Raw genomic sequence first — 20,125 nt, 5'->3', positions numbered from 1 at the left:
GGTGTAGGGCAGCAGGGCTCCGGCAGTGATTTAAAGAGCTCCAGGCTCCAGCCACTGCGGGGAGCCCCAGGCCCTTTAAATAGCCGGCAAGCCCTGCTGCTGCAGCCCCAGGGTAGCGGAGGCAGGGATCCAACGGTGATTTAAAGGGCCCTGGGCTCCCCCCAGCAGCTGGAGTCCTGGACCCTTTAAAGCACTGCCGGAGCCCCCCTGCTACCGCGCTATAACCAAACTCCTGTTACATCGGGTCGCGTTATAGCAGGGTAGAGGTGTATTTGAAATTAAGTACATGCCTGAGTCTTTTTAAGAATCAGGGGCCTTTTGCAATAGAGAAGAGTCAGGACTCAGTTGTAATGACTAATAGGCAGCAAATTTAAAACAAACATATAGAAGTACTTCTTCACAAAACACACAGTCAACCTGTGGAACTCATTGCCAGGAGATATTGTGAAGGCCAAAATTATAACTGCATTTAAAAAATAATTAGTTATATTCATGCAGGATAAGTCCATTAAAAGGTATTCGCCAAGATAGTCAGGAATGCAACCCCATGCTCTAGGTGTTCCTAAAAATCTCCAGCTGCCAGGTGCTGGGACTGGACAACAGGCAACTGATCACTCAAAACTGCCCTGTTCTGGTCATTCCCTCTGAAGCATCAGGCACTGGCCATTGTCAAAAGACAGGAGACTGGGCTTGATGGACCATTGGTTTGACCCAGTATGGCCGTTCTTATGACTATAGAGGGGATTCTTTATTGAGGCTGCTGAAGAAGAGAAACCCTGTGGTTCTTCTGGACGCTCTAGCTCCCAGAAAGACTAACCCAGTCTGTGCCATGTAGTGTCACACAGTCTCACAAATTCATGAGAACTTCAGGCCACATCTCAGGAGGCTTGCCAGCTATACATTGTGTCAAGTAAAGTACCAGGTAGGAGTCCCCTAGATCAAAAGCTTTAACTAGAGTGGAGAATCAGAGCCTCCGTCATACATTTCGGCTTTTCCAGCTCAATTAAGCAGCTGCAGTTTGTATGAGGACAAAGCTCATTTACAGAAAGAAGGATTTTAGCATTAGCACTGGCTTGACAAACTCTAAATGGCATTAAATCTTGAAAGTACTTCTAATCATCTTCCTCTTTAGAGTAGCATAGTCCCTTGCTTGGTATAATTACATCCCTCTGAACATTTTTTCTATTGAAATTGAAAAGGCCAGCTTTTCATAATTTTCTATTTAATCATTAAAAAAAATCCGTCATTTAAAAGTTTATTTTTCTTATTTCTAAGGATGTTGTCTTCTATTTAAAACAGACACACAGAGTACAAATCCATGGGCTTTAGTAAAGTTAGATTGTGGATGATTTGGGGTCTATGTCTGCACAGCACATTGGATATTTTAAGGGCTAAATATTATTAGTCCATACAGTATAGAATTCTTTGCATTTTCAAATTTCATTGCAAAAGACTAATTGATATAATCCAGATATCATGATCAGAATACCTTTTCATTCTCTGCAATATGATTTTCTTTAGACCAGCCACTTGGGGGCAATAGTAGATATGCACACTAGCCAGCATATCAAATGAAATCAAGAAATCTCCCTTTTCAGGGTCATTTCTCCACTGTCCCTGTTAGCAGGAATCCACAGAAGGAAGAGAAAAAGATGGGAGGCGACAGAAGGTTGAGGTCTTTCCTCCTTACAATTACTGAGCATGTGAAATAAATCCACCCGATCATAAAAGATGGCCTCAACCGAAAGCCCCAGTGGAAGAGAACATAACAAAAGAGCAACATGCCCTGGGGAAAATTCTTTCTCAATCCTAAATTTAGCTATTGGCTTAGCCTTACCCGTGTGATCGAAGATCATGCTACCCAGAACTGCTGATCCTACGAATGCTTACTCCTTTGAGTAGCCCCTTTCTCTCCCACTCTCCTTCTGCCATGGTCTGGATGACTTATTTTCCACACCCACTCCTTCCCTTCTACTTCCCAGAGTCACAAGCTCTCTCGCATGCAGGGGAGACCATTCTAAAGTCTTCTTAGCTCCAGCTGAATGGGCTCTCTGCTGCAGCATGTGCACGTATTGACCACTGTTCGAAGACAATCCAGTCTGTAGCTGGCTTGGCGATAGGCACATATATCAGATCCGACAGGAAAGGACTGCAGGCTGTCATCGCAAAGTGCTCCTAACTACTAATAATCGGCTAACCCCCTGAAGTCATCATTCAGACTAAATAACTCTGGCGGTCAATGGAGATGCATATTCTTTCACTCCAGCCATACTTCCTTTGTCCTGGAGCCCAGAAATAGAGGGAACCAGGCTTCACAAAAAAGGGCAAATCATTCTTGTTTACATTGTGTCAACATTAAACGCAATCTCTTTTGGCATTCTGTTCATGGGGACTTTTTATGCAATTCCATGGGAAGCGCCTCGTAATTTAGCATTAATTAATGCCATTTAATGTATTCAGTTGCTAAGCTCTGGAATTAATTTAATTACTTTTCCTGCACAGATGTTTTCCCTGCCATAGGTAATTAGGACATTATGCTTCTCATTTCCAGCATCCTCACCTCTAACAACAGCTGCTGCTTTTAATATACATCCATCACAACAAAGCCATACTCTGCCTAGAGAGAAAAACGCAGCAACTGCCATCTTTGATCAGAGCAGAATCCAGAGTACTGCGAATTAAACCATGATCCTTGGTATTGGCCAGTACTAGATATTTCTAACTAAGGTGCAAAAATCCTTGTGAGAAACAATGAGAAAATAGGCTTCCCATTTCCATAGGAGAAACACCAGGAACTAAATCTGCTCTTGTTAAGGAATAGCATGAAACACAACTGGAGTTTGACAGCTGTGAAGGCAGCATACTGAGATGTCTCAGTCCCTTCTGGCTCGATGAAAAAGCTGCACTGATAAGTTCTTCAGGGAGCTTGTGTCCAGCCCTTCATGATGATGTGGGTGTGTCACTGGCAAACCACGTGCCAGCTCTTGCCAAGTCTGTAGCTATCAGCTGATAAATTCATAGCTGGAAACCAGACCAGCTCACCTGTATGTTAATATTGTTCAAAGTAGGTGTTAGACTTGTAAGAATGTGTTTAGACTCTATAAAATGCTTGCAAGTTGCTACATGCATTAATCTTCCTTGTAATGTCTGGATCTCACACTATAACGTAATATGTAAGTTTTGCTTTATAATGGTAAAAATGCCTGCTATGAACTTGTGAACCTAGACAGGAAGAGTGGCTCCCCTGCTCATGAAGAAGAGTCATCAAGACTAAATGGGCCATTGTAGGACAAAGACTTTATTGATTGCTCCCTCCACCCATGAAGAAGTTACAGGAGCTCTCATCCCATGGGCTTGAACTCTAGGGGAAGGCCATGTAAAGATGCTCACAAAAAGAAATGGTTTGTTGTTTGGATTCTTTGAAGGGCTGTGTCCCTGCCTGCAGGTATATGGGATCTTGGGGAGCAATTACCACATAGGTGGGGTGCCAATTAATTTCTTTATTAAAGGAAAAAGGAAGTGGTGGGAATTTAACAATGAAATGCGATGGGATGGGGTGTATAAGGTGTTTACAATAGACAATGATAAGGGGGGTGTTCTTATTGAACAGTGTAGGGAGTAAGTGGGGTTCAGCACAATGGGATACAGTACAGTCAATAAGCAACTCAACTTTATATAGAAACAACTCTAGATACAGTGTGGTATGCAAAATAAAATGGTAGCTTCTATATAAAAATGGTATACAAAGTATATTAGAAAAATGGAGGCAACTAATGGGGTGTTATAACCACAAGTAAAATGTGAGTCACAGTGCAATAATACAATATGGGTGATAAGTAAAATTATGCAATGTAGAAAATTACTGCCTGGGTCAAGAAGTGGGAGGGTGGAGGGGAGTGAGTGATTAGTGGTAACTAACGAGAGGAGAGTGCAGGTGCAAGCAGCGAGAGACTCTGAAGCCCTGTGGGGTGAAGCCCAGAGCAGCAGTCTTCAGGAGCCTGCGGGCTGGAGGTACGAGAGACAAGAGCAGCTGGAGCGCACTTAAGGGGTGTCTGGGAGCAGCAAGAGGGGAGGGCGCTGAACGTGTAAGCGATGGGAAGGCACGTGGAGAATGGGGGAGATGGCTGAGGGATGAAGCAGGTTGCAGCAGCAGAGAGCACTTCAGGGAAGTTGCGGAGCAGCAGGGTGAAGACAAACGGAGCAGTGTGATGGTGATCTTCGGTAGGGGAGGGGCAGCGGAGAAGCGGGGGCACGAACACAGGGGATACAGGGAGAGGCAGCAGAGAGGTGTAAAGAAGGGTTAGAGGGACACTCAAAAAAAAAAAAGGGAAAGAAGCGGCAAAGGGTTTGGGAAGTTACACGGGGGAGGGAGCAGCAAGGGGTTACCACAGGGAGACACAGAGAAGTACACAGAGGGGGAGATTGGAGCGGGGGAAAAACAGACAGGGGAAAGTTCAGGGAGAGATTGGGACAGCGGGAAGACGAATTCAAGCAGTAAAAACCTTATCTATCCTCTAACTTAATTAAACTTATATAAATTACAAGCAGCTTATACAAAGTAATAAAACAGATACAGAATACAACCAGGCAATGGTTTTTTTAAATCTATCTTAATCAACGACTAGGCAAAACAACAAATATCACAATTCTAAGCAACTATAACAAGCAACTATACAGAGCAACAAAACAGCAAACTATAACAAGGCAGGTGAAACTTACAAGCTCTACAATCTTAGCAAACTATAACTTATTAAACTAAAAAGCAAAACCTACGGTGCACCTTATGCTATGGGGAAGTCACAGAGGGCAGAGTGGTATGTGCCCAGGATACAGCTCCCAAGGCAGCCCCCAGGGAAGCCAAGGGATGGTGGCTGCAGCAGTGGATACAGCTGAAAGCAGGGAGCAGAGCTTAGCAGCTGGTACAAGCTTATTTTTAGCAGCAAAGCGCCGGGGAGCTTAAGAGAGGTTTTAAGACACAGACCAAGGTTTATTATAAGATTGACTACCAGCATTGTCTTTGATGTGACATCTATAGCACAAACTGATGTGGGACATGCGACTGGTCTCTAGGAACTGGGAGCAAGCTGAATATTTTGTGATTTTAGGTGTAAGTGACTATGACTAAGGCTAAGATTTTGTCATGATGATTTTTAGTAAAAGTCACAGACATGTCACGGTCAATAAAAAAAAATTCGCGGAAGCCATGACCCGTCTGTGACTTTTGCTGCAGCAGCTCTGTAGTTTCCCCTGCCACCATGGTGGCTGGGAGCTGTGGGGTTCCCCCTCTGCTCACGGCAGCTGGGAGCTGCAGGGTGACTATATTTCCTCTCCTTTCTCCTTCTGTTTGTGAGACTGTCACCTGTTGCTGGATTCCTGAGGAGGCTCCCCTCAGGAGTCTGTCGCCTGTCCCTGGAACCATGCCAGGGCCCTGTTGCCTGCCAGCTCCAGAGTCCCACAGCCCCTGGGACTGAAGCAGAGAATATCATGGGGGTCTCTGGAAGTCACAGATTCTGTGACTTCCATGACTTCCATGACATAAACGCATTGTTCAGGAGTGTGACTGGCCATCTAAGTCATAAGGCATTGTTTCTGCTCCCGGACTGGAATATTGAAACTTTTAAAATAAGAGAATAGTAAATAATGAATAACTCACTTCCTAGTGCGAAGGTTCGGATGAATAATTATTCATGGAACATTCAGAATTCACAAGCATTTTCACAAGCAGCCAGCAACATACTCACAGATAACAAATGTTAAAGAACAGTGAAATGAAGCCAGTTCATTTCTGAGGGATATACTAACAAATCTGGTTTCATTCCTATTATTCCACCTGCTGAACTACACATCAAAACCAGGATTTAATATTTAAATGAATGAGGGCGCCATCTGCATTTCCAATAGCTAGGCTACAATTAGAAGAACTAACAATCCTCATTTTTAGGGAAAATTCTGATCATCAGCTATGGTTGGGAAGAAATTACTTATCCCCATGACACACTTTTGCCCAGTCATAGGGCATTCTGGGGATTCTTTGAAAGAAATGGCCATTGTCAGAGGCAGAATATCAGATTAGATGGAGTATTTATCTGCTCCAGGGTTGTAATTCTTATGTTTTTCTTTGCAATACCTACACAGAAAGAAGAAAGGAACACAGTCTTGTAGATCAGAACTATGGGTCAGATTCTTGGCTGCTGAAAATCACCATAGCATGTTGATTAACACCAGCTGAGGATCCGGCCCTACCTATGATTACAAAACAGCACAAGTCAAATTTAAATTAAAAATCAACAAACAGATCAATGTAGCAGAAAAACAGTAAAATAGACAGAGATACTTATTAAATATCAACAAAACCCAAAATTTCTCCTACCACTTCATATTTCTTTGCTTTTTTTCATCCCTTCCTTTAAAATAATAAATCTGTGATATTCAGTTTATCAACATCTATCCAAATAAATGCAAGTCCCTCTCACATACTCATTTAAGGACCTGATCCTCCAACCTGTATTTATAAAAAGTAGTTATTGTACTATTGAGAGTAAGACTGCAGCAGCAGCAGCAGAACTGCTCAGGAATTAATTAATTTTTTTGTTGGAAAATACTGATTTGTCTAGATCAAATTTTTCCAGGAAACATAACAAAAGAACAGCCATACTGGGTCAAATCAATGGTCCATCTAGCCCCGTATTCTGTCTTCCAACAGTGGCTAGTGTCAAATACTTCAAAGGGAATGAACAGAACAGAGCAATTATCAAGTGATCCATCCCATTGTCCACTCCCAGCTTCTGGCCGTGGAAGGTTTAGGGACACCTAGAGCATGGGGTTGCATCCCTGAGGATTGTGGGTAATAGCCATTGATGGACCAAGCCTTCATGAACTTATCTCACTCTTTTTTGAACCCTGTTATTCTTTTGGCCTTCACAACATCTCCTTGCAATGAATTCCACAGGTTGACTATGGGTTGTATGAAGTAGTACTTCCTTATGTTAGTTTTAAACCTGTTGGATGACCCCTAGTTACGTGACATGGTAAGTAATATTTACCTATTCACTTTCGCCACACTATTCATTGATTTTATAGACCTCTATCATACACCCCCTTACTCATCTTTTCGAAGCTGAACAGTCCCAGTCTTTTTACTCTCTCATAAAATGGAAGCTGCTCCATAGGCCTAATAATTTTTGTTGCCCTGCTCTGTACCTTTTCTCATTCTAATATATCTTTTTTGAGACAGGGCAAGCAGAACGGCTTGCAGTATGCATGATGTAGGCGCAGGGCCGGCGCTAGCCATTTCGCTGCCCGAAGCACGGCGGCATGCCGCGGGGGGGTGCTCTGCCGCTCACCGGTCCCGCGGCTCCAGTGGACCTCTCGCAGGCGTCCCTGTGGAGGGTCCACTGGTCCCGCGGCTCTGGTGGACCTCCCACAGGCATGCCTGTGGAAGCTCCATCGGAGTCGTGGGACCAGTGGACTCTCTGCAGGCACGCCTGTGGGAGGTCCACCGGAGCCGCCTGCTGCCCTCCTGGCAACCGGCAATGCCCCCCCGCGGCGTGGCACGCTGGGGCCCAGAGCCAGCCCTGTGTAGGCGTACCCTAGGCTTACATAGTGGCATTATGATATTTTCCATCTTATTATCTATCTCTTTCCTAATGGTTCCCAACATTCTATTAGTTTTTCTGATTGTTGCTGCACATTGAGCAGATGTTTTCAGGAAATCAAACACAATGACTCCAAGATCTCTTTCTTGAGTGGTAAACAGCTAATTTAGACCCCATCGTTTTGTATGTATAATTGGGATTTTGTTTCCCAATGTGCATCACTTTGCATTTATCAACATTGAATTTCATCTGCCATTTTGTTACTCAGTCACATAGTTTTGTGAGATCCCTTTGTAACTTTTCATAGTCAATTTTGGACTTAACTATCTCGAGTAATTATGTATCATCTGCAAATTTTGCCACCTCACTGTTTACCTCCTTGTCCAGACCAAATTTATCAATTTTTTCTAAAACCTCCTCTATTGACACTTTAATCTGGGACATTTTCCTCAGATTTGGCACCTAAAAAGAAGGGCTCAGGTGTGGGAAACTCCCTCACATCCTCTGGAGCGAAGACTGATTCAAAGAATTCATTTAGCTTCTCTGCAAGGCCTTTGTCTTCTCTTAATGCTCCTTTAGCAACTTGATCGTCTAGTGGCCCCACTTTTGTTTGGCAGGCGTCCTGCTTCTGATGTAGTTAAAACAATTCTTGCTTTTAGTTTTTGTGTCTTTTGCTATTCAAATTCCCCTTTGGCCTACTTAATTATACTTTTACACTTGACTTACCTGAGTTTATGCTCCTTTTTTATTTTACTTGGTAGCATTTGACTTCCAATTTTTAAAGGGCACCTTTTAGCCTCCAATCACCTCTTTTACTCTGTTCTTTAGCCAGGGTGGCTTATTTTTGGTCCTCTCACTGGTTGTTTTGTTTTGGGGGGTGAGCGGTGAGAGAGGAATACATTTAATTTGAGCCTTATTATGATGTTTGTAAATAGTTTCCAGGAAAGAGTGGGTTTTGACAATTTTTTGTGACTCAAACATTTTTTTGGAAAACAGTTTCAAAACTGTTGAAACGTTTTGACATTTAAGATAAATTATAAAATCTAAATAAACATTTCAGATTTGTTGGCTTGTTTGTTTGCTTGCCTCCATACAAAAATTAAAGATTTCAACTTTTCACCCCAATTCAGGATGGGACTTTTCTTTAAATCTGGTGAATGCGTGTGTGATGGGAAATCCATTTCCTGCCCAGCTCTGAGCAGAAGACTCATATTCTAGATGTCCTATTTATTCAATTGCCTGCAGGTGCTGTGGTATTTTGCAAATGTAATGTGGGCATTCATCTTTTGAACTACCTACCGGTCAACAATATTTTGTTACAGGAGTTACGCTATCTGAATTAACTAGAGTTGAGACTGCAGGAGTTCAGCATCTTTCATTTGCTTTTGTGTGGGTGCCTAGCCACACATCCATGATTGAAAATGTTGCCCTCACTGACTTGCCCAAGTTCAGGCAGCAAACTGGTGGAGGATCAGGAGATAGAACCCAGGTCTCCTGACTCACAGCTATTTATCTCTCATGAAAAGCAGAACAAACAAACAGTATGTATCAAGATGTTTATATTAAAAGCCCTGGAGGGATTAAAACTGTAGATTTTTGGTGTGAATCCCAATCTGAACTGTGCAGCGTGTTTACATTCAAGCATTAGATTTGGCCCCATCCTTCAATGAAACATTCTTCAACTTAAAGAACCCCCAAAACTTTATATTTTTCATAAAATTGTTTGTTTTTTCTATAAACGTAATGCCCAGCTAAGTTTCTCAAAAATTTATAGAATTTTCAAGGGGATTTTGGTTAAGTTTCAATCTAATTTGGCTCTAGCTTCTAACAGGATACTCTCTGCTCTCTGGTTACAGAAAATAACTTATGGTGTGTTATAAACAGATAGCTAAGGGTTAATGTCTCTTACACCTAAAAAGAAGTTCCTGAAACACCTGACCAGAGGACCAATCAGGAAACAAGACTTTTTCAAATCTGGGTGGAGGGTTTTTTGTGTGTGAGTCCTTTGTTCTGGGTCTTCTGCCTGCACTCTCTCAGCTATGAGGGGATTTCTATTTCCTGCTTTCTAATCTTCTGTTTCCAAGTTGTGAGTACAATATAGTAAGGCAGTAAGGTTTCTATTGTTTTTCTTTTTGTATTTACATGTCTATAGTTGCTGGAGTGCTTTAAATTGTATTCTTTTTGAATAAGGCTGTTTATTCATATTTCTTTTAAGTAATTGACCCTGTATTTGTCACCTTGATACAGAGAGACCATTTGTATGTATTTTTCTTTCTTTTTATATAAAGCTTTCTTTTTAAGACCTGTTGGAGTTTTTCTTTAGTGGGGAACTCCAGGGAATTGAGTCTGCAGCTCACCAGGGAATTGGTGGGAGGAAGAAGTCAGGGGGAAATCTGTGTGTGTTAGATTTACTAGCCTGACTTTGCATTCCCTCTGGGTGAAGAGGGAAGTGCTTGTGTTTCCAGGACTGGAAATAGAGAGGGTGGACTCCCTCTGTTTAAATTCACGGAGTTTGCTTCTGTGTATCTCTCCAGGAACACCTGGAGGGTGGAAGGGAAAAGGTTTATTTCCCTTTGTTATGAGACTCAAGGGATTTGGGTCTTGGGGTCCCCAGGAAAGGTTTTTGTGGGGACCAGAGTGCCCCAAAACACTCTAATTTTTTGGGTGGTGGCAGCTTTACCAGGTCCAAGCTGGTAACTAAGCTTGGAGGTTTTCATGCTAACCCCCATATTTTGGACACTAAGGTCCAAATCTGGGACTAGGTTTATAATATGGTGTTGTTCAGATCTACATGAAATTAACTGTTTCTCTACAGCATTGACCTGAAACCAGGCAAAAAATCTGTAGCTTCTGCTGACTTTTTTTGGTCAATGAGTTTCTGAATTTATTCCAAACTCAAACTGGAACCCTAAGGACACAAAGTCATATGAATGGAAATGTAACATAAGGCTCAGATGAATTCCTTCCAACTGAAAACACAACAATTGCCATTTGGCTCTTACTTAGAATCTGGCCCAGATTGGACTTTAAGAAAAACCACTAAATATAAACATCACTTTCTATGTACTTGGATTTTATACTGGAGATCAAAATCCACTACACTTGGCACTCTAACAGAAATTAACCAAGAGTATTAAAACCTTAAATCACATCAGTTAACACTGTATAATAATCAAAGTGCCATATAACTCCCATACCAAATTAATCACATACTCAGCCACTTTTTGGGGACTCCAGTTCAAGCACTAGCATTGATCGTACAATTTAACGTATGACATGAAAGACCAGATCCTCAGCTGGTGTAATTGTGAATAGCTCCATTGAAATCAGTGAAGTTATATAGATTTATACTAGCTGAGGGACTGTTCTTTTTTCCTTGTAAATTTTTTAACATTACGTATAGAAAAACAATAAATAAATATATGAAGACAGACCATGATCAGAAGGCATAGACACAGTCAGGAAAAAGTTATTAGTATTCTGGCTGGGAATGGCCAGGACTAAGTCAGATGATGATAAATGCTCTCACAACCCTACCAGCCAGATTTTCTAATACTTTACTGCGGTGACATCTCTATCCTCTCTCATCTGAAGCCATGGTTAACATACTGCTGAGCGTCTGCTGGGAAAGATACAAGGCGCAAGAATAAAAGTATCTTGTTATTTGCACTGAGGTCAGGTGCTTTTGCTTAGATCCTGAGTTTCAATTGCTGGGTGATTTTTTTTCTACTTTGTTTCGATAGGGATACCTTTTCAAATTAAATCCCTTTATTGAATTTTCACCCTTGGTTAGCTCCCAAACATGTGGTCCTTGCAAAAGATTAGAGAAATAGTTCACAAATTGTAACTCTGAGCCTGAAAAAAAGCATCTTATTAACAACCCTTTCCCTGCTCCAGTTACATGCTACTCCCCTCCATTGGAGAAAGGTTTGCTCACTAATCAGGGAGGTGGAAATTATCTTCAGGGAAGGCAAGTTTGTCTAGTGGCTAAAATCGGACAGCTGAGCAACCTGGGTTCCATTCTCAATTATGGTAATGACTCACCATGTGACTTTGAGCAAGTCACTTCACCTACCTGTACCCCAGTTTCCCCATCTGTAAAATGGAAATAATGTTTATTACTTTTGTCTCTACATTTATATAGGCCTTTTCTTCTAAAGTATTCTTCTTCTTATGGCACAAGAACTAGAATTGGACCAGAAGAAGAAAGAAGAGGAGAAAAGAGGAATTGGAGTTTTGACCATGGAGCATACCATGAAATCAATAAACCTTATACCTTATAGTGTCACTACAAGAGAATAGCCTTTAATAAACACTTACTACAGTAACTGTTCAAAACACAGTTCAACAGTGTAACTAGTCCATTAGAGGGTGTCATAGTAGAATATTTTATTACTATTTAGTACTTTCATAGGAGCAGAAAGGACGGATCAGCCTCCTTTCTGTGTCCAGGAAATGTGAAAGTTAAAAAAAAGGAAAGAAAAGACACAAATGGTAAAAAGCACTGAGATATTTAAAGTTCTTTCAGTTTTAATAATCTAATGTGTTATTAAATGGAAAGGAAATTAAAAATATATAGAATTTCTATTCCAATGGTCTCTTTTAAAATTCATCCTCTGAAGAATAATTTCTTACCCATAATGCTAAGCAAGTTAAAAAAAAATTGTCTTGAGACAGTTCTCTCCCTGACAGTTTCTGGGCTAAATCCTGCCATCATAAATCTGGAAGAACACCATTGACTTTGCTGTGTAATTGAGAACAGAGTTTGACTCACTGGGATTTTTCGGAAGTTAATATACTATGTCATAAAAACAAAAAAAATAAATAATCCTGCAAATGGTGCAAATCTATTATTTACATTGCAGCAAAGCTGACATTTGCAGGAGAATCATCATGGAATTAAAAATGAGAACATTCAGGACAGTCGAGTGGCTTTTGTGAGATACACAACCGCCTGAGGCAATTGAAAGCTGCAGGAGAAAAGCCACAGGAAAAAACCTGCAGAAGCGGGAAAGCGGAAAGATTAAACAGCAGGCAACAGGGGAGTGGTGAAAAGACCAGCAGAGGTATCAGCGGACCTGAGAAAACTTCTGTCCAACAAGGAAAGCCTGAGAAAAGAGTTTGGAGTTGTAAGCAGAAGGAATATTGGCCACAAGAGCAAAGAAATGTTGAAGGGGTAAACACAAAGGAGGAGCAGGTAGCGATAAACTGGAGAAGAGAGTATCCTTTTACCGACTGCCTTAAAAGGCTCCACATCCCATGGGAATCCTCCATCCTGCAAGTAAGCTTCTTCCACAGCCTGTTAATACCACCCTTTCAGCTAGCTGGAGGAGCTGCTGCTCTGCCTTGAACTGAGGGAGCTGCTTTAAGACCCTGCCTGTCATAAACAGATAGCTAAGGGTTAATGTCTCTTTCACCTGAAGCACCTGACCAGAGGACCAATCAGGAAACCGGATTTTTTCAACTTTGGGTGGAGGGATTTGAGTGTCTAAGGTCTTTGTTTTCTGTCTGCCTGCCTTCTCTGAGCTTTGGAGAAGTACTTTCTACCTTCTAGTCTTCTGTTTCTAAGTATAAGAACAAAGAGATCAGATAGTAAGTTCTATGGTTTTCTTTTCTTTGGTATTTGCATGAATATAAGTGCTGGAGTGCTTTGATTTGTATTCTTTTTGAATAAGGCTGTTTATTCAATATTCTTTTAAGCAATTGACCCTGTGTTGTATCATCTATATACAGAGAGAACATTTGTACTTATTTTTCTTTCTTTTTATATAAAGCTTTCTTTTAAGACCTGTTGGAGTTTTTCTTTACTTCAGGGAAATTGAGTCTGTACTCACCAGGGAATTGGTGGGAGGAAGAAATCAAGGGGAGATTTGTGTGTTGGATTGCTAGCCTGACTTTGCATTCCCTCTGGGGGAATAGGAAAGTACTTTTTGTTTCCAGGACTGGAAGCAGAGAGGGGGAGTCACTCTGTGTAGTTTCACAGAGCTTGTGTCTGTGTATCTCTCCAGGAGCATCTGGAGGGGGGAAGGGAAAAAGGATTATTTCCCTTTGTTGTGAGACTCAAGGGACTTGGGTCTTAGGGTCCCCAGGGAAGGTTTTTCAGAGGGACCAGAGTGCCCCAAAACACTCTAATTTTTTGGGTGGTGGCAGCAGGTACCAGGTCCAAGCTGGTAACTAAGCTTGGAGGTTTTCATGCTAACCCCCATATTTTGGACGCTAAGGTCCAAATCTGGGACTAAGGTTATTACATGCCCATGAGAGACTGAACAGAGAAGAAGAGTAAGATCTCCTCTACTTTAGCATGTTGTGATCAGAAGGGCAGGCCAACCCAGAGCACAACAGAGCTGATAATGACAATACAGTCTGGAAACTAATGTACTTACGGCCATCCACCGTCTTCGTCTCCAGGTGCACAAGGTCTGGCTCTTTACTGGAACCCATCACAGACCTGCAACGGATAGACTGAAGTTAAAGCATTAAAATGAACAAAGTCCAGGCATATGCTGTCCACTACATTTACTCCACAGTAGAAGACCTCATTTAGGTGGAATTAAATTTGTATCAGTAACTAAAAGCTAAAGAACTTTGAAAGACCGTACTAGTGTTCCCTGAAATAACAAGCCTTGGAAATTCTAGCCATGCTGATCTTCTATAAAACCAGAGTTAACATCCCTCCAACAGCCTTAACTCTACCTCACACTGCATCCCCACTAGCTTCTGAGTGGGGAATGTTGATGTGTCCTTTGCTTTGATTTCTGGGGTGTGTTTCAATGTGTGGCATGCTCTGATTGATGGGGTATGTCTTGATGTTCAATGCTAAAATTAAGCTTCTCTATTATGAGATGTGTTACGAGATTGGTAAAAAATCAATTTGTAGGCACCTGGAGGATACTGGAGTTATAAGGAATAGCCAGCATGGATTTGTCAAGAACAAATCAAGCCAAACCAATGTAATTTTCTTCTTTGACGGGGTTATTGGCCTAGGGAATAGGGGGGAAGCAGTAGATATGATATATCTTGATTTTAGTAAGGCTTTTGACACAATCCCACATTCTCATGAGCAAACTGGGGAAATGTGCACTAGATGAAATTATTATAAGGTGGATGCACAATTGGCTGTAAGACTGTATTCAGAAAGCAGTTACCAATAGTTTGTTTCTCAACTTGGACAGCACATCTAGGAAGGTCATGCAGGCATCATTCCTGGGTCTGCTACTATTCAATATTTTCATTTATGATTTGGATAATGGAGTGGAGAGTATGCTTATAGAATTTAAAGATGACACCATGCTGGGACACCATGACACCATTGGTCTGAATTCAGCAATATGAAATTCAATAAAGACCAGTGCAAAGTACTTCACTTAGGAAGGAAAATCAAATGCACACCTACAGAACGGGGAATAATTGGCTAGGTGGTAGTGATGCTGAAAAGGATCTCATGGCTATAGTGGATCACAAATTGAATATAACTCAACAATGTGATTCAGCTGCAAAAAAGGTTAATATTCTGAGGTGTGCTAACAGGAGTCTCATAGATAAGACATATGAGATAAGTGTCCCGCTCTCCTCAGTGCTGGTAAGCACAGCTGAAGCACTGTGTCCAATCTCCTAGGGCACTAACATTTGGAGGGCGGCGACCACAGTGGCCGGATCTTCGGCCGCCCCGGTCGTTGGCGGTATTTCGGGGGCGAGACCTTCTGCCGCCTAGGGTGCCAAAACAGCTGGCGGAGCTCCTGTCCAGGTGCCACATATTAGGAAGCTGTGGACAAATTGGAGAGTCCAGAGAAGAGCAACAAAAACGATAAAAAAGTTTAGAAAATCTGACTTATGAGGAAAAGTTAAAATAACTGGACTTGTTTAATTTTGAGAAAAGAAGACTGAGAGGGGACCCAATAACAGACTTCAAATATATTAAGATCTATTACAAAGAGGATGGTGACTAGTTGTTCTCCGTATCCACTGAAGGTAGGACAAGAAATAAAGGGCTTAATTTGTAACAAGGGAGATTTAGGTTAGAGAGCAGGAAAAACTTTCTAACTATAAGGTTAGTTAATATCTGGAACAGGCTTCCAAGGGAGGTTGTGCAATCGCCATCATTGGAGATCTTTAAAAAGAGGTTGGACCTGTTAGGGATAGTCTAGGTATACTTTGTCCTGCCACAGAGCAGGGGCTGCACTTGATGACTCGAGGTCCCTTCCAGCATTAGATTTCTATGATTCTATGTAGAATCCTAGTCTTTCCTCTATATCAGACTCTGCATGCACATTAGTTTAATTCACATCCATAATGACCAATATTCTCTCACTAATTAACAAACATAAAAAGAAAATTTCGTGTCCCATCAGACATTTCATTGGCTCAAATCTAATTAAAACTATGTTAAGTTAATAAACCAGATGGCAGTCTGGCTATGAAAATGCTTGTTTGTTCACTGGATAAGAAATATCAGTGTAAGGCACTTCATGCTGCACGTAAGGGATTATGGAGTAAAGTACACCTTTGATAAAAAGTCCTCTTTAATTGTTAACATCTGTTTGGAGAACACCCTGGAACAGACCAAAGGGTCATTAGTTTGATATCCTCTCTGAATTATAGCACTGCTAAATCAGCATAAATTCTGAGGGCACAGTCCTGTTATTGGTTTTGAACTTATCACCTCTTTCCCGGAGGCAAGAGTGAGAGCAGATGGGCCATCCTCATGTGTCTCCATTAAGGATTTGCCTGCCCCAAGATGGACCATTTTCTTGACAGTAGCCTGAACTATGGGTTAATACTTGATTAAAGCAAGAACATCCATTTCCAGTGATGGACAAGTCAGATACTATTCTGTCCAATGCCTCATTATTTGCAGGCAATCAAAACTGAGGTTGTAATTCAACTCTCACTTGTACTGCAATCCGAGTTCGATCCAGCCCCTAATCAACACTAGTATTAACTACGTAACTGGCAGTAACCATTTTAAAGATGTTATCAAAAATGGGACTATTTGTTTTGATTATCTCTAGCTTCACTTAAAGAATCCTATTGCAATTCATCAGTTAAAGAAGCTTCTTTTTCTTTGCCGGACAGTGTGAAACATTTCCAGAGTGGCTCAAAACCTCTTTCCTGACTCAGAGCTATTTTGCTTTTTTCTGCACCAGAACATTTGGCCTCTATTTTTCAGCAACGGTCAAGCTACACTGGTAGAAGCAATGGTTTATGTGCTAGTGTAGAAAGGGGTCTGTAATGAACCGGGTTAAATTTTTCAGGTGAACAGTTTATTCACCAAAACACTATTTTGGATGGACAAACACTTTGTGAATTCAATGAATAATTGCAGCCAAAACTCTTGCTTTTTTGCTTTTTTTTTTTAATAAGATGAAACATTTTGTTTCAATATTTTAGAAGCAAAATGTGTCAATATCTCTTGTTCTGAAATTAATACATTTTGTTTCAAAATGTAGCTAGATTTTACTTTTTTAAAAGGTAAAAACCACCCCAAACCAAAATGAAACAAACATTCAACCCAAAATAGGATCATTTCAAGATTTTTTTGAATATTCATAATTTGCAATATTTGGTTTCATTTTAAATTGTTTTTAAATCAAAACCATTAAAAAAATGGTCAACATCAAAACAAAATGTTTTGCCTCAATAAAATGTTTCATTTAAGCCAAAATGATCACTTTTTCAATTTGTTGATTCAGCAAACAAATTGAAAATATTCATTTGCGGTCCAACAGGAAGCAAATTCCCCCTTCTACCTCCAAATTTTCAAAATTGCCAATGTACCAAAACAATTCCAATATTTACTCAGCTCTACTTGCATCATCATCGTCATCATTTATTAACCATTTATAAAGGTACTTCTGCAAAATATGACCCAAATTAATAAAGAATGATTAATTATTATAATGGTAGAAAGGGACTGCAAATCCTTACTGGAAATCTGTTGAATTATATGGATCAGAGCAGCAGAATATATGTTGGACAGCCTTTAAACCAAACTACTTTTGAGAGAGACAAAGTGGGGAATATCCTATATTAACCCAACATCTGCTGATGAGAGAAACAAGCGTTTGAGCTTACAAAGAACTCGTCTTCAGAGTCTACAGACTCAGTGGGCTACAGAAGCACTTTTCACTTTTGAAAGATCTTACTCTAGGGTTTATTTGCATCCTGTCCTCACATTATAATTTGGTTACACCTCTCTTTCCTAGAGCTATTAATAATGAAACTTTTAAAAGAAATTTTACGATGAGATGTTTTGCTCAAAGAATAAATGACCCCTGGGCCTCCAACACTCATTTTTAATAAATTCTTCTTCAGGATTACTCAGATTATAGAAAAAAGTGCAGCCATTTTTAATGGCACTTTCTTCCAGTTACCATCCATCAGAGAAAAGAGATTTAGGGCTTATTTTGCCAAGGATAAATCAGTTAACCTCTGCCTCCCATGTCCAACTACCTTGCAACTTTGGGATGTTGTCAAACGGAATTTGACAATTCTGTTCAACAAGAAGAAGATTTGGCTCTTAATGACAAAGGATATGAAAACCAGAGTCCATTCACTAAACAGACCAAAAATTTACTCCGGGATATCATTCCTTTGCTGTTATTTATTACACTGACTTCAAGTGTATATGGAAGTGGGTGGTTTCATCATAGTGCTACTATATAAATCCATGGCACAATCACACCTCTAATACTGTGTAAAGTTCGTATTGCCCCATCTCAAAAATTATAGATTAGAATAGAGAAAAGCACAGAGAAGGGCAACAAAAATGATTAGGGGTATGGAACAGCTTCTGTATGAGGACAGATAAGAAAGAATAGGCCTATTCAGTTTAGAAAAGAGATGACTGAGGGATGAAACGATAGAAGGCTATAAAATCTGAATGGTGTGGAGAAAGTGAATAAGGAAGTGTTATTTACCACTCCACATAACACAAGAACCAGGGATCAACCAATGTAATAAATAGGCAGCTGGTTTAAAACAAAGAAAAGGAAGTACTTTTTCACACAACACACAGTCAACCTGGAACTCATTGCCAGGGGATGTTGTGAAAGCCAGAAGTATAACTGGGTTCAAAAAAGAATTAGATAAGTTCATGGAGGATAGGTCCAACAATGGCTATTAGCCAAGATGTTCAGGGATGCAACCCCATGCTCTGAGCTGAGTGATCCTAAACCTCCAATTGCCAGATGCTAGGACTAGACAATCGGGGATGGATCACCCGATAATTGCCCTGGTCTGTTCATTCCCTCTGAAGCATCTGAACAAAGATAGATAATCTAGATTGAGTGGACAACAAGCAACTGTTGGATAAGATAATCATTTTTATTTATAATCTAATTAAGCCAAGATTTGCACCTAAGTCTTAAGTGTCTTAAGACCAGTGTATCAATATGCTGCTCCAACAAACCCCTAAAATTTAAAGGCCATCTTCCATGATAACTGAAACACTGTGCAACTTCATAGGTGTGACTCAGGGCAGAATTTTACTCAAGATTTGTCCCAAATATAGACGGAGCAGAGCTACGTAGGCATAGATTGAAATTGCCTTTGTAAAATCCTTTGCCACTCGAGGCATGAATTATATTCACTGACTAGGGGATCTGAAGACAAGGGGCTTAGCATCGTGCAGGTTATAAACTGAAAGCCATGAAGCTAGATAGGAATGGCTGAGCTCCAGAGCAGTATCCAACCTCCTGCCACCTTTGTCCCTACGGAGTGGGAATGTAGGAAATTGTTCTCTAAAACAAATGTCAGTCAAATACTTCTAACTCCCCATTATCAGCTGTGTTAGACAGCGATGGCTGTCATCAATCTATTTTGCCTACTAGGCTCACGTTGCCTTATCTTCCAATTTCCCTCTATTCCCTCTGCTCTCAAAGCCTGAGTGCTGATACTTTCATCGGCCTTGTATTGTCCGCAGCTGACTTTCTCTCTGCCTTGGCTTATCATTTTAACTTCCTGGTGAAAACCCGCCCTGCTGATTGTGATTCATCCTTTTAATCACAGACCTTCTTGAACACACAAACTCCCCCAGGACTTCAGTCCCCCTGGTATTGATAAGCACACTTATCAAACTGCACCTATGATATTTTTCCAAAGAGCTTTTTATGTTTAATTGGTGTAATTGCCTTGATGCATTTTAAAGCAAAAGCACAAAATATAAAAATTACAAACTTTTGGGGATAAGCTAAAGTGGAAATGCCAATGGGACCACAATCTAATGTTCCCTGCTGCCTTTACAGAAAATGGCTGTGTTATGAAATATGTAAGACCACGAACCTACCGTTACAAAGCGGCTTCCTAAAATATTCATCAACTCCAAGCCTGTTGTGTAGTCATCTGGGCTTGACAGCTTCAAAAACCTAGACTGAGAGCCGTGGAATTACAGCCCAGCAATGGTTTTGGCTGCAGACTATATATGTAGAAAGCAGGATCAGAAACTGACTAAAAGCGATCCCCTTTTCAGAAAGAGACACTGGCAAACAAAAGAATTGGGTACGCTGCATTGAACAGCAAAGGTTATCTGACCA

General features: G+C 40.8%; 1 protein-coding gene across 5 annotated transcripts in view; it reads right to left on the bottom strand.

Moving 5' to 3' along the window:
- The window catches only part of LOC127053391 (VPS10 domain-containing receptor SorCS1-like), a 481,836-nt gene that overhangs the window by 147,548 nt on the left and 314,163 nt on the right, over nt 1-20,125 (bottom strand). For all 5 annotated transcript variants that reach the window (XR_007775021.1, XR_007775022.1, XM_050957982.1 and 2 more), the window contains one exon: nt 13,979-14,043. Coding sequence is in view for 3 of the 5 variants with exons in the window: in XM_050957982.1 (XP_050813939.1) it covers nt 13,979-14,043 (65 nt within the window). In the remaining 2 variants the exon portion in view is untranslated. The remainder of the gene's footprint in view (nt 1-13,978; nt 14,044-20,125) is intronic.

The sequence above is a fragment of the Gopherus flavomarginatus genome, chromosome 6, assembly GCF_025201925.1.
Source record: "Gopherus flavomarginatus isolate rGopFla2 chromosome 6, rGopFla2.mat.asm, whole genome shotgun sequence".
NCBI lineage: Eukaryota > Metazoa > Chordata > Testudines > Testudinidae > Gopherus > Gopherus flavomarginatus.
Note: the sequence above shows the minus strand (reverse complement) of the source record. Positions and strands in the feature narration are given on the sequence as shown.